At 29.3% G+C, this 12895-nt stretch overlaps 4 protein-coding genes across 11 annotated transcripts in view; 2 read left to right on the forward strand and 2 right to left on the reverse strand.

The window, feature by feature from the left end:
• The window catches only part of LOC126769261 (PH and SEC7 domain-containing protein), a 159877-nt gene extending 156368 nt beyond the window's left edge, over positions 1-3509 (forward strand). For all 7 annotated transcript variants that reach the window (XM_050487928.1, XM_050487922.1, XM_050487925.1 and 4 more), the window contains 4 exons: positions 63-164; positions 283-427; positions 513-635; positions 737-3509. In XM_050487928.1, the coding sequence (XP_050343885.1) occupies positions 63-164; positions 283-427; positions 513-635; positions 737-868 (502 nt within the window). In that variant the 3' untranslated portion in view covers positions 869-3509. The remainder of the gene's footprint in view (positions 1-62; positions 165-282; positions 428-512; positions 636-736) is intronic.
• Positions 3510-3927: 418 nt separating this feature from the next.
• Positions 3928-5628, reverse strand: LOC126769290 (BRISC and BRCA1-A complex member 1-like). The gene is made up of 2 exons (XM_050487978.1): positions 5393-5628; positions 3928-5322 (listed from the first exon to the last, which is right to left on the reverse strand). The coding sequence occupies exons 1-2, from the start codon at positions 5446-5448 to the stop codon at positions 4539-4541; spliced, it is 840 nt and encodes a 279-aa protein (XP_050343935.1). The 5' UTR covers positions 5449-5628; the 3' UTR covers positions 3928-4538.
• Positions 5629-6153: 525 nt separating this feature from the next.
• Positions 6154-10646, forward strand: LOC126769292 (RWD domain-containing protein 1). Of its 2 annotated transcripts, none has more exons than XM_050487981.1 (5): positions 6154-6360; positions 6429-6631; positions 7167-7310; positions 7599-7785; positions 8247-10646. In XM_050487981.1, exons 1-5 carry the CDS (start codon positions 6291-6293, stop codon positions 8363-8365), a joined length of 723 nt encoding a protein of 240 aa, XP_050343938.1. In that variant the 5' UTR covers positions 6154-6290; the 3' UTR covers positions 8366-10646. The 2 variants fall into 2 exon arrangements, with proteins under 2 accessions (XP_050343938.1, XP_050343939.1); XM_050487982.1 differs by having other exon boundaries at positions 6175-6360; positions 6437-6631.
• A 1163-nt stretch (positions 10647-11809) lies between these two features.
• LOC126769305 (tubby-related protein 4) overlaps positions 11810-12895 on the reverse strand; it is a 35621-nt gene continuing 34535 nt past the window's right edge. Inside the window, exons 14-15 of the mRNA XM_050487997.1 lie at positions 12500-12700; positions 11810-12188 (exon numbers count right to left, since the gene is read on the reverse strand). Of these exons, the coding sequence (XP_050343954.1) occupies positions 12072-12188; positions 12500-12700 (318 nt within the window). The 3' untranslated portion in view covers positions 11810-12071. The remainder of the gene's footprint in view (positions 12189-12499; positions 12701-12895) is intronic.

Below are 12895 nucleotides of genomic sequence, written 5' to 3' on the forward strand. Positions count from 1 at the left end.
AAAAATAATAAAATGAATAATACTTGTTTATATTGGTGTAATTTATTTTTAAATCTTTGCAGAATACATCACGCGCTAGCAACGAAAGCCACGGACTACACAAAAAAACAACATGTATTCAGATTACAAACTGCCGATCAAGCAGAATATCTTTTTCAAACAAGGTAAAAATAGCTTAGTAAAGTATAACGGCGAAAGATCATATATGGTTTAATCTATTTATAATTGAAAATTTAATTCATGTTATGTATATTAAACACACACGACATTATAATATTCCAGTGACTCAAAAGAGCTGTGCTCATGGGTGGAGACTATAAACTTCGTCTGCGCGGCATACTCCGCGCCCCCACTAGCTGGAGCTGTGGGTTCGCAACGCAAGTTCCAACGACCTCTGTTGCCTTGCACACACACCAAATTATCTATGGTTGAAATTTTTATTATTTGAATAAACAAATTAATTGTATGTGTAACACGAAATAGTCAACATTTATTGCCAATATTGTTTATAGCGGGAGCAGCTAGCGGACCACGAAGAGCGAGCTGCGCGCCTGGAAGAGGAGTTGGCGGCTCTGAGGCATGCGCGCGATCATCCACACGCTCATCGCGATAAAGATCATTACCTCGTGCATGAGGTATCGCTTGTCCGAGATAATATCTCAATAGTTCTGAGAAAACATTTTAATATATTTAATATTTATAATTAATCACTTTAATATTTTATTCAACTTAACAGATTAAGAGGTATCGCACTTACGCATACGTGATGCGGATGCGTGGTGGCGGTGCGGGGGCCGAAGAAAACGCGCCCGCGCTTCCCGAACGCACAGCGTCGCATGCACAACATGCGCAGAACCCGCCGCCCTGACGCGCCATGGCATTGTTTGCCGCCTGCGTGCTCTGATGCTATCACCCCTCCCGCGCACCTCGTGCGAACCCCTCTCGCTCGCCCCGTTCTCCTAACACAAGCTACGGTTGGATTGATTAATGATGTAGTACTACATATATATGTATATTAACTCACAAGCGAGCGTGTTTCGCGTGTTTGATCAATAGTGATAAATGGATTGCCCATTTTCGATCATAATGGCAACATAAGTGCGCGTGAGAGTGAAACCAAAGTGTCACAGACGATGCCCACCTAAATTCAGTGTTAATGAATGTGTGTATAGTGATTTAATGTGTTTTCATTATTACTGAAGTCAGAATCTAAGTGACTCTTATTATCTTTCATTATTAACGGATATCAAGTTGTTATTAAAGCAAGTATAATAATACAAAAGAGGGATGGTAAAAATACCTCACTTTTACAAAATTTTAGAGTCACCCTAGTAAAACTATAATCTTACACATGCAATAAACATTTTAAAAAGTGATATATTGGTAGGATGAAGTAATAAAATGATATGTAAATTGACATTAACTAATTCTTTAAAGGTAAATTAAAACTTATAAATATATAACTTCTACAGTGATATAATTTTGATGCAGCAAGAGCTCAACGGAAATCCCCTGTGCTAGTCTGTAACAAAATTAAAACAAAATATATAGTTGTGTTGTTAAATCACATAAAATTCCTTTTAATCTCAACATATATATGTTTACAAGTAATTTATATATAAAAGGTATTGCAATCGATTATAAAATTAATGTGTAAGTTGTTATTTTTTATTTCTCTTGAATTTAATTTATGATCTGTATAATGTTATATTTAGTATCAATTTTATATTTATCACTGTAGTGAAAAGGATTTTTAAGCATTTCAGAATACTTTAAAAAAGCTAATATCAATGTTATAAAGTAAATATAGATATTTATATTAAATATAATCATCTCCGAGGAAACACTCAATTGTCTATATGGAATAGTTCAGCTGAATGGAAGCAAATGTTATTAAATAAGATTTAAAAAAATCTTCAATATTTTTTTTGTGAATTGTAACTTTTTTAAGACAAAATATTAATTCAACTCGGCCATAAGACTGAATGGTATATACACACTACATTCCATTACTGGTAACTAACTAGTTTGGACAGATGCACAAAATTACAATAACTTAATTAAAATCTAGTGGTAACCATTTTTATGGTGACATACACCGATCAGTATCTTTATTGCTCATTAAAAAAAAAACGATCACCATAAATTCATAGCCCTTGAATTTTTCATATTTATTTGGTTATCAGTTTTTCAAATTTGCAGAAATGTTATTATTTCAAAAAAACCTTTTTAGAGTACTCTGTTTGTTTTTGGATGTAGTTATTATTAAATTGATATTCTTTATTTTGTTTCTTACATATAAAATTGAGTAACACCATAAAATAAGTATTTTTTTTAAATGAGTATGCAATTTATAATATAGCCTACTCATCTAGTCTTGTCTTCCTTCAATAATCGCTTTTAAGATTTCATTCTATGCAAATGAAAAAGCACTGAAGGAAATGATGTTCTACAGTTGAAGCTTACACTTTAAAACTACATAAATTATATTGTAATGTTCTATATTGTGAAAAGAAACCATAAAATGTATGTGCTTATCAAAAAGTATTATTACTTTAAAATTATGCATTAGTTTAAAGTAATTTGCCCCAATATATTGATATTCTAAAAAGTAATGCTCTATTAAATGTTAATTCAATAAGTAAAGGTAGAAAAATCATGAGATATGGTCTTGAGTCATTCATAATGCATAATGATGCTATTTATATTTTTTTTTGTAAATTTCATACTTAATCGATTATGGTTAATTCATTAATGGCATTAGGCTAGAGGTTTATATGCTTTAAATGTTCTCTCTATTTAAAATTTAAACATGAATTTCATATAATAATAATATGATGTAAAAATTATTTATCATTCCATTTGTTTGTTGTTACAAAATTAATTATAACAGAACATTCTGTTGTGATAAAATATTTACTTACTTTGGATAAGTTATGCTTTAATGCTTTCACTTAGGTGTAATCAGTATGTTACTTGACTTAGGGTGAATTTATAACAATATTGTAAATAGATTTTAAAGTGTTGAGACTGATAAGTGAAGTTATTTATTTCTTATATAAATCAACCAGTGTCAAATCTTGGGGCTCATGTAACTTAAGCCTAGGATATCAAAATCTTGAAATTGTATATTAATTATAATTTAAAAAAAATCGAAGGAATCTGAAAAACACTATAATGTATACTATTTTAAAACAACTTTCATAAATCGGGCTTTATTAATTATTTACTTGATTTTTTCAAGATAACATCATACTGCAATTAAAGTATGATGAATATCAGTAAGCATATTATGTTGAGTTGCTGTTGAAGCTTGTACAATTATTTGTTTATTACACTTTATTTTTTTATGATCAAATTTACATTATATAATAAAAAATAAATGTAGATACATGGAGTATATTAGTGGCAAAGCAAATATAACTTTATACTACACTACTACTCTAAAACTAAATTGCCTAAACAAATTGTCAATAAATCATTGTTTTTTAAGTTTTATTTGCAATTTACTTTTATTTTTTATTATTTACGAAAATGTGTAGATTGATTACTTTTATTTTGTTTGAAATAAACTGTTTGCCTAGAGCTTTTAAAATTTTTGTGTCTTTATTAAGTTAATAGGATATAAATAATAAAAAGTCATTATCTTCCCAAGTTTATATAAGAAAAAATTAAATGCACTTCATACATATATTAAAGCAGTTATTAAATACCCTAAATAACTAAAATAAAAGCAACATTTTTGAGTCAATTCGGACGCAAACATAAAATCATTTACCATTTCTTTGGTTTGGATGAGTTGGTTTTAATAGATTTAATGCTCTTATTACAAAATAATTAAGTCATATCAACAAAATAATTCTAACTAAATAAGTTCTAAAATATTACATACTTACATGAAACAGTTTAATTTTATCTTTGTGGATTTTCGATTGCAATAAGAATGATTAAAATATATTAAATTAGGCATTGAGTAGAGGTTTTGTCATATTCATAATTTTAAATGATAGTTACTTGATTGTGATCTTAATTTTTTTTACTAACTAGGCCTAAATAGAAAAGTAACAGCAGTAAATCCCCATACTGGGCTAAGGCCTCCTCTCTTAAGAAGCCTAGAAGCTTATTGCACCATATTGCTTCAATGAGGATTGATGGATACACATAAAGTAGAACTGGAACCAGTTTGTGCAGGTTTGTTAAAAATGACCAAGTATGAGATACTTTATAAAAACCAATAGCAAAAACACAGGAAAAGTCAGTTACCTAGGTTTGAAACTGGAATTTTTAGTTAAGCTACATATCTTCTAGCCACACATGATATGATAATACTTTTTATTTGAACAGATTTTCAGGGTTGATAAAAAATTACTTTTACTGTCACATAGTAAATATACCTAGATGGCACAATAATAAATAAAACTGATTTCAAGTTATCATATTTTTTAATCACTTAAAAAGATCTTTATGAGTAAGAAAAATACTATTCATACATTTTAATTATTACTATAACTTATTATTTACAGTGCAGTTAAACAAAATTAAAATTTTGATGAGAAGTTATAATTTGTATTTTTTTGTAGGGGTCGTTGTAAAGGATGTGCCAACAATTTTGCTATACAATCATGAATTTTTGTTGCATTCTTAGATACTTCAAATACATATGAATAGCCATTATCTAGATCTTGAAGAGAATCATAAACATCTGCACATTTGTATAGTGCACAATCTTCCTCATGGGCAAGCAAAATATCAATATAAAAATATAAATGTTTCTTAAGGAAGTTAAAGTACGAATCTTCTTGAGAAATGAGAGGAATACAATTAGAACGAGTAAACAACACAATCATGCGTACAATATATGGTGGTGGAATAATACAGTCAGATTGCTTATATTCAGGAATTTCCACTTCTTGTTTCAAAATCTCAAATAATTTTTGAAAATCAAAGTTTTCAGATTTGCTTTCTTCTGCATTAACATAATCAATAGCACTTAGTATATCCTTAAGATTGTTAGTAAAATTTTGTACAAAATAAGGTACAGCATCTTTTAAAATTATCAGAGCAAATTCTGTTCTTTTGTTTATAGCATGTTTAGAATGTATGAAAAAGTCCAAGACTCGCTTAAACATATTTATCGGAGTGTAAGTTGTGCCATCACCGAGTCTGAATAGAGCATTCTGGTCATCATAGCAGACATCTAAGCAAATGATAATTTTTTCGGGAACGTTTATATTTGGTAAGTTTGGTTTTTGTAAGTTAGCTATTATTTGTTCCTGTAATTCTGCATATTCATTATCCAATGTTTTCTTTGGACTAGCGATTCTGCAAAAGAAAATATTTTATTTAACTGCCCTAAAATTTAAACAATATTATATCTACGGGTACAACTAACTCTTGTTCTTTATTTTCCTGTGGAACCGCAGGTTGCAATTTGTCTAGCGATTCCATCGATTTAGATTAAAATTCGAAGTTAATACGTTATTTTAGATTTTTTTCTGTAGAAAGATGACAATTGTGTAAATAAATGAATCAATTACTAATACATGAAATGAGCATGAGTTGCACACAAAATTCACTTTTGTTTATAGTTTTATACTTGCTCTTCAAAGCGAAGTGTCTGACATCTGACAATTATTATTGACACTGACAAATAGGTTTTTAAAATTAATGATTGCGATTACAAAGTGTAATGATCAATCACCATTACAGATTAAAGAAAGTATCCAACAACATTAAATTGAGTAACTACGTTCTTGATTTGCCAATGTGTTTTCCCGCGCGCCCTATTGAAAATCAATCAAAGTTAATCTATAGGTACGTTTGATGATTTCACATTGTTATCGTAATAGTTAATCATTAATTTGTTTACATGTTGCCCAAATTTGCTACTTTATTCTTTAATTATTATAAACAAATATTATTATTAATATCGTTTTTATGATAAATAGATATCATGATAGTAAAAGCTTCTTAGTTTTCACAAAATCAATGTTAACTTTCCAGCAGGCAAGCTACCACCTTCTTGCTATAAATAAAATGCATATTTTTAATAAGAATAGTATACTTATATTTTTGTTGAAACATTATAAAACTTAGCAGCCTACGTTCATTGATTATTGTCAAAATTGACATTTCTTATTTGACATTTGACATATTATGGTTGTCGAATAACCTACTCTTAACTCCTTGTATTTTAAATTGGATTTTGGTTATGTTAAAATAGGTTATTCATATGAGTAACAAATAAAAACGAATAAAGTAAGGCCACATTGTATTGCATAGTATAAATCATGGACTACAATTATGAACAGACAAGTGAAGTGGAGGCATTAGACTCAATATACTATGGGGATATGCAAAGTAAATGATGTTTTTAAGTTATTTTTTACATGTAATAAAAAGTCAAATATTAAAAAATATTTTTGTAGTTTTACAGAAAGAACCAATGCACAAGTTTAGCATACCTATAAAATCGGAAGAGTATGATGATGGTGAAGGATTAGCATGTCAGTTGGTATTTACATACACATTAAAATATCCAGAAGAATTACCCTTAGTAGAAATAAATACGGATGAAAGTTTTGATGAAATCGTTGACAAGACTGAACTGTATAATCATCTAATGGAACAAGTAAATTATTTATATATTGTACACTACCTACAAGTAGTTATAGGTTATATATATCATTTATCAGGTTACTCAATATCTTGTTTTATTTTCTACCTCTGTTTACTCAGAGGTGGGGCTTTCTGTAAGCTGTCTGGGTAGGTACCACCCACTCATCGCATATTCTTCCATCAAGCAATACTTAGTATTGTTGATTCTGGTTACAAAGTTGAGTTAACCAGTATAACTACAGGCTCAAGAGACAAAACATCTTAGTTCCCAAGATTGGTGACAGGTAGTGTATTGATATAGTAAGAGATGGTTGATTATTGGTGACTATATAGAATATTTGCCAGTTCGTCTACCTATTTTAATAAAAAAGGTAGATTATTAATATTAAATTGATATATGATATTTGACAGCGTCTATTAAATGTTTTTTAAAAAACATATATTTTGTTGTTTTTGTTAATATTTATCATCATTCTTGATTCATGAATCAAAGAAAATGGATATGTAGAAATCAAATTAGAAAATTTACATTTCATCCTATATTACAGGCTCAAGAAAATCTGGGGATGGTTATGGTTTTTACACTGGTATCAGCGGGACAGGAATGGCTTAATGTGAAATGGGACAGCATCAAAAAAGAAAGAGAAGAAGAGGTTCTTGCTAAAAAAAAGGCAGATGAAGAAGCAGAATTGGTATAAATATTTAATAATGCCCAAATATTTTATTCCTAATAACACTAATAGTAATTCAGATGAGTTTATTTATAAATCTATCTTAATCTATTTATAGAATTAAATTAGTCTTAGACAATACTTTATGAACCATAAGTTTTTGCACAACTATTAATCACCTTGGCACGCTAAATGCGTTTAGTTGAATCATGGTTTGATATTTAATTTTATTCGCTTGTCGTTTTTAAATTTAAGTAAATACATTTTTTTATATTAGTAATCAGTATTTTATATTGTATATGTTTTTAGAAAAGATTTGAAGGAACAAGAGTGACTGTAGAATCATTCCTTGCATGGAGAAAACAGTTTGAAATAGATATGGGTATACCAGCAAAGAGAGAAAAGGAAGGGAAAGATAAGAATAAATTAACGGGCAAGGAACTATTCTTGAGAGACACTACGCTCAATGAATCTGATCTCAAATTCCTCGAAGATGGTGAGACTCATACTACTTACATTTACATAGTGATTGGTTTATGGTGAAGTGTGTTCATAACTATGGATAGAACATCTTCCTACTGTCAATGAAGAATAGTTAGAAAATAAATAATATAACACAATATCTATTGGAAATAATGTTTTCAAATGTATGTAGTGTTGTACTACATATTTTGTTTATCTTATTTTTTTTTGTTTCATATGTTAATAGATTAACGAAAGTTTTTAATTTATAATAAAAAAAAAATTATTATAGCAAAAAATATTATAAAAACTACTCTTATTTCTAAAGTCGATTAAATTTTGTGTTACTTTGTGAAAAGAGTTATTTAAAGAAATAAATTAGGTAATCTGTTCTTATTTTCACATTATACTCATATTTGATGGATTCATTTTGAAGTAAATTTTTCAAAGCGAATTAACTCAAATATAGCAGTAATATTCAAATATCTTTTTCAGGCGATGCAGTAAAAGTTGATGAATCGCTTTTCCAAGATCTGGATGATTTAGAAATTTCTGAAGAAGATGATGAGGATGATGTAGATTACGTTCCAGGGCAGAGCAGTGACAGTGAATAACAAAAGATTTTGTGCTTAAATTAGCACCAGATGTTTTAACATGGCTCTAACAATTCCGACAAATAGATTATTTGTTATGGGAAATTATTTTTATTATATTTGTAGAATACATACACACATGCACCTAAAAATAATGATCATGAATGATTAAGGGTGAAGTTTATTTATTCCTTCTTCGTTTTGTTTGATTATGATAAATACGATAAAATCACTGAAGCCAGGATGTTTACTTCTATTGTTATATAACTTTGTTTCGTTGAAAGACAAAAACAAGAGTTAACCTTATTTGTTTTATATAGATTTTTTTTCTTCATATCAGCACTATTGTTTAAAATATCTAGTTTATTATATACTTTAGGTAAAATACATATACTTAAATTGAAACTAGTATTTCGTGATAATTATCAAAATTATTATGTAGTTCAAATAAATGAGTATCATAAGAAATGGTGGAAACCCAACAAATAAATCCGAATGTGGTACAGGTATGCCAAACTGTATACAGCAAAATGTTTTTATGTACTGCCTATTCTAACCAGAAGAAGAGAAAAGACAAATAAACGGCTTTGACAACGAATTAACGCGATATCATTGGTAACAACTTTGACATTCAATAATCTATGATTTCTCTAGGGATTCGTGAAAAAATTATGTTTTCAATGTTGCAAAGTTGTAATCAGATATTTGGAATTTAAATTAAAGTTGTTATAACAGGTGAAGTGGAATCGTGTTGTATTATAAATCAAGGTAAATAAATCAAGAACTGTTTGTAGTGCATAATACAGCGGCGCAAATCGCATGGAATATGTATATCTAAGATTTGTTTCTCTTTACTCCTTCTTCGATTGGAATAGAGTATACTTGGTTTTGCTCTCATGCACCTTTTCGGAAAAGAAGCCTATGTACTCTTCGGCCCATGGACTACCCAATGCTGTTTGTCTAATAGACTTGTTTTTATAAAAAAAGGAAGCAGCATGAGAAACATTGACAAAAAAGCAATTAGAAATACAAAATTGTTTGTTGGATAACTTCATATTCTTCAATAATTGTGTATCGAGTACACTTTGGCATAACTGAGTCCAATTATAATCTTTTATTTCATAATATTATATTATAATTTGTAAAATGATTACTTATATTAAAATAATAAATTCTAAAGCAGTGGTGAGTAGCAAGCACCACGATTCGCCATTTTGATTACCCAACAAAAATACGCGGGAATTTTAAAATGTTATGCTAGCAATAAATTGTGGCCTCAACGTAAATGTAGCAACAGGATAATTAGGTATTAGAACTATTTTGTAATGTTATTAATTAAAATATAGGTATACACACTTACAAGGCCAAACAAGAAAGTGGTATATAGACATAACACTTTCTTGTTTGGTCTTGTAAGTATATTAATTTCCTTGCTTTTATAATTCACTATGTTCTTAATTAATGAAACAAATTCAGCGCTTTTAGACACACAGAAAGAAATAATTTTAATAATGAACTTGTTTAAAATCACCAATTAACTGCCTCGTTGGACTAATGGCTAGATATAGGCCGCAGATCCCGAGGTCCTGGGTTCAATCTCCAGATCGACCCGATAAAAAGTTATTGGATTTGTCTATCGAATTTTTTCAGTAACAGCCCGGAGTTTGGAAGTTGGATGTATGTGCACTCCCATGCCTCGGTAAGCACGTAAAGCGTAATAAAGTAATACGTGTTTTTATAAATATACATAATTAATACTGTATTTTTATCTACAGTCACTAAATTAACTTATTGTTTTCAAATAAACTTTTCTAGCTGTTAAAAATAAACAAGTCAACAATTTTACTTTTTAAGGTTTTCCCCTTTTTTCTTTAATGTATTATATTTTTAAAATAAAACAAATTGGTTTTATTCCGAGAATAGTTTTATTTACACTTTTGCTATGGTTATATATAAATGACATTTCAATAAAAAAGCGTTTGGACTCACAACATATACTTTAACATCCAAGTAAAAAAACAACACTATTTTGAGCAAACAAAACGAATTACTAGCTTTTACATCACATTTATTCGCTAACACAGATTAAACATTATTAAAATATTTTAAACTTATAAATTAATTGCAGCAAATTATCAATAGAAATTATCAGAAGTAACACGATAATATTTTCATTAATATCGAAGAGCAGTCTTTAAATAAATGTGTGAAAAACATGATTAAATTTCAATATCACTAAATAAGTATTTAATCAAACGACATTATGAATTAACTATAGATATGTATAATCATAAAAAAACAACAATTTAAACTCCTTCCTTGTCATATGAAAAAAAGATTTTTCTAAATTTATTTCAAGTTACAGTAATTATTAAATACACATCATCTCAATCCCTGTGAGTTATGAAATATTTTTTGTATAAAATTATACACAGTTATTTGAGATAGAAAGTATCGCCATGGTGTGACTAAGTTTGAAAATCTTAACTAAAATTCCGATAAGTTATAATGTATGTACAATATATGTATGTCATGATTTTTTTATTATCTACGGATAATAATATAATGTTTACAACGGACACATAATACTAAGATTTGAATTATAAATATTAAACGACAATTTATAACACAACAACGACGTAAATATTGTAATCCCCCGAAAACCTTATAAAACTAGCATAAATGGACAAATATTTAAAATGTTAATGACCATATTCATAGAGGTGGAAGTTTAATTGCTCTTAACATTTCAAGTAAACGATCAAAGGCATATTATTTTATAGGCCAAAATCTTAAAATAAATAAGGTCTCAGTAAAATCAGTACAATCTAAAATATGACATTGATAGTCTATTCACGTAAACAATAAACATCGTACACTAAATGAATTTATTTTAGTGCAACAACATATAAAACAACATTGAATTCATGTCAAGTGCATGACAAAAGTTTAATACAACAATTGTGGATACTATTGTTACTTTAATATTACACTACCTTAACAAAATAATGAAAGGCCACATGAAAAATAAGTAACAACATTAAAATGTTAATAAAATTATTAACTAACTAGGCTCGTACCATAGTCACCATTAAGTTTATAATTATAAAGTCAAATTTCTGGTAATTATAAACTTCTCACGATCAGTAAGAATATTCACTTTGTAGAGCTATTTAGGACTATTTTAGAAACGATTCTTAGTCAACGAGTCTCTAAGGAGACTATCCAAATATAAAATAATAGTTAAAATTTCGTCGTGACTATCTATTCGTGTATCTAGGTAAGTGTAAAAATATTTGATTAATTTTTCTCATAGACCAAAGATCTAAATGCGAAGTAAGCTATCAATCATTAATTGTGAGCTAAAATATTAGTTTATTTACAGTCTGCGACGGGAGGACTTTTTATCATGGCTATCATGTTAACCTACTATAAAAGAATATCTTACAATCAGTACTTTTGATATAAAATCAACATTTTTTCATGTAATAGTATTTTTTACACATGTAATGTTTTATTTAGCATCGAAGAATTAGATAAAACTATATAGAAATCGGATAAAAGCAAAACCAATTCGACACAAATCACTGCACAAAATGGAGTCCGATTGTCCTCATATATGTATGTGTACCTGTACAGCCGCGGGTTTGTTAAAAATAATTTACGCACCGCAACGATTATAAAAACCATAGGATCGTAACCGCTTGCTGTAACTGACGGCGAGTGCTCATTTCAGTCTTTGCGTTACATTCGCTAAAGCAACAGCGAAAGCTTGCAGAGCTGAGAATGGATATTGGAAGTCAAGTGTATATGCGTTGCCGTCAATGCGACCAAACTGCATTACCTGTAACCACAGAAATGTTATCTTTAAGTACCATACATGCATAGCCTTATAATTAATTCTGTCCCTCACGATTTTTATTTACAATTTATTAGCATTAATTACAACAGAAAAGGTTTTTTTCAAAAACCCTTTGAAACTTTACCAACGTACTCCCCTAGCGGGAGTAATGTTTTTGGCGCCATTTTATCTGCAATAATTACTGAATTAGACTAACAATCTGGTCTTGCAAGCTACTTTAGTTTAATACAACTCAGCGGCCCGAGAACTAATTAAGTTTGCATATTGTAGTAAATAGACTTATTTTTTCTTACTTGTTTGCCATGATACTCAATTTGGAAATTCTTGGCTGATTCCTGAGTTACACGTCCTCCAAAGTCCAGCTGGTAGACTTGACTGTTCTCATTCCACATTGGTGCCTTGTTGTGCATCACGAGCTGACGCCGACTGCTGCTGCGACTCTCTGGGGCGCTTGAAGATGTCGCAATATTTATACTTCCACCGGCGCGTTTAAGCTGAAACAACACGACTTACATATAGAAATAAATATTTATTTCCGCAATGTAAACGTTTACGCGTCGATCTTACAATTACGTTTTACTTTTAACTAGTTCTTCTTTTTCTTGGACTTCTGCTATTACATGACAGACACAGACTATATAGAAATGAAACGCATGCTGGCTATTATCTAGTTACATAAAATATACATA

Source organism: Nymphalis io, chromosome 6, assembly GCF_905147045.1.
Source record: "Nymphalis io chromosome 6, ilAglIoxx1.1, whole genome shotgun sequence".
Taxonomy (NCBI): Eukaryota; Metazoa; Arthropoda; class Insecta; order Lepidoptera; family Nymphalidae; genus Nymphalis; species Nymphalis io.

Excerpts from the sequence above, each read along its gene's own strand:
- LOC126769290 (XM_050487978.1), bottom strand. The coding sequence starts at position 5,448 with ATGGAATCGCTAGACAAATTGCAACCTGCGGTTCCACAGGAAAATAAA. Across the intron at positions 5,323-5,392 it reads CAGGAAAATAAAGAACAAGA|AATCGCTAGTCCAAAGAAAA; the intron begins GTTAGTTGTACC and ends TTTCTTTTGCAG.
- LOC126769292 (XM_050487981.1), top strand. The coding sequence starts at position 6,291 with ATGGACTACAATTATGAACAGACAAGTGAAGTGGAGGCATTAGACTCA. Across the intron at positions 6,361-6,428 it reads ATACTATGGGGATATGCAAA|TTTTACAGAAAGAACCAATG; the intron begins GTAAATGATGTT and ends ATATTTTTGTAG. Across the intron at positions 6,632-7,166 it reads ATAATCATCTAATGGAACAA|GCTCAAGAAAATCTGGGGAT; the intron begins GTAAATTATTTA and ends CCTATATTACAG.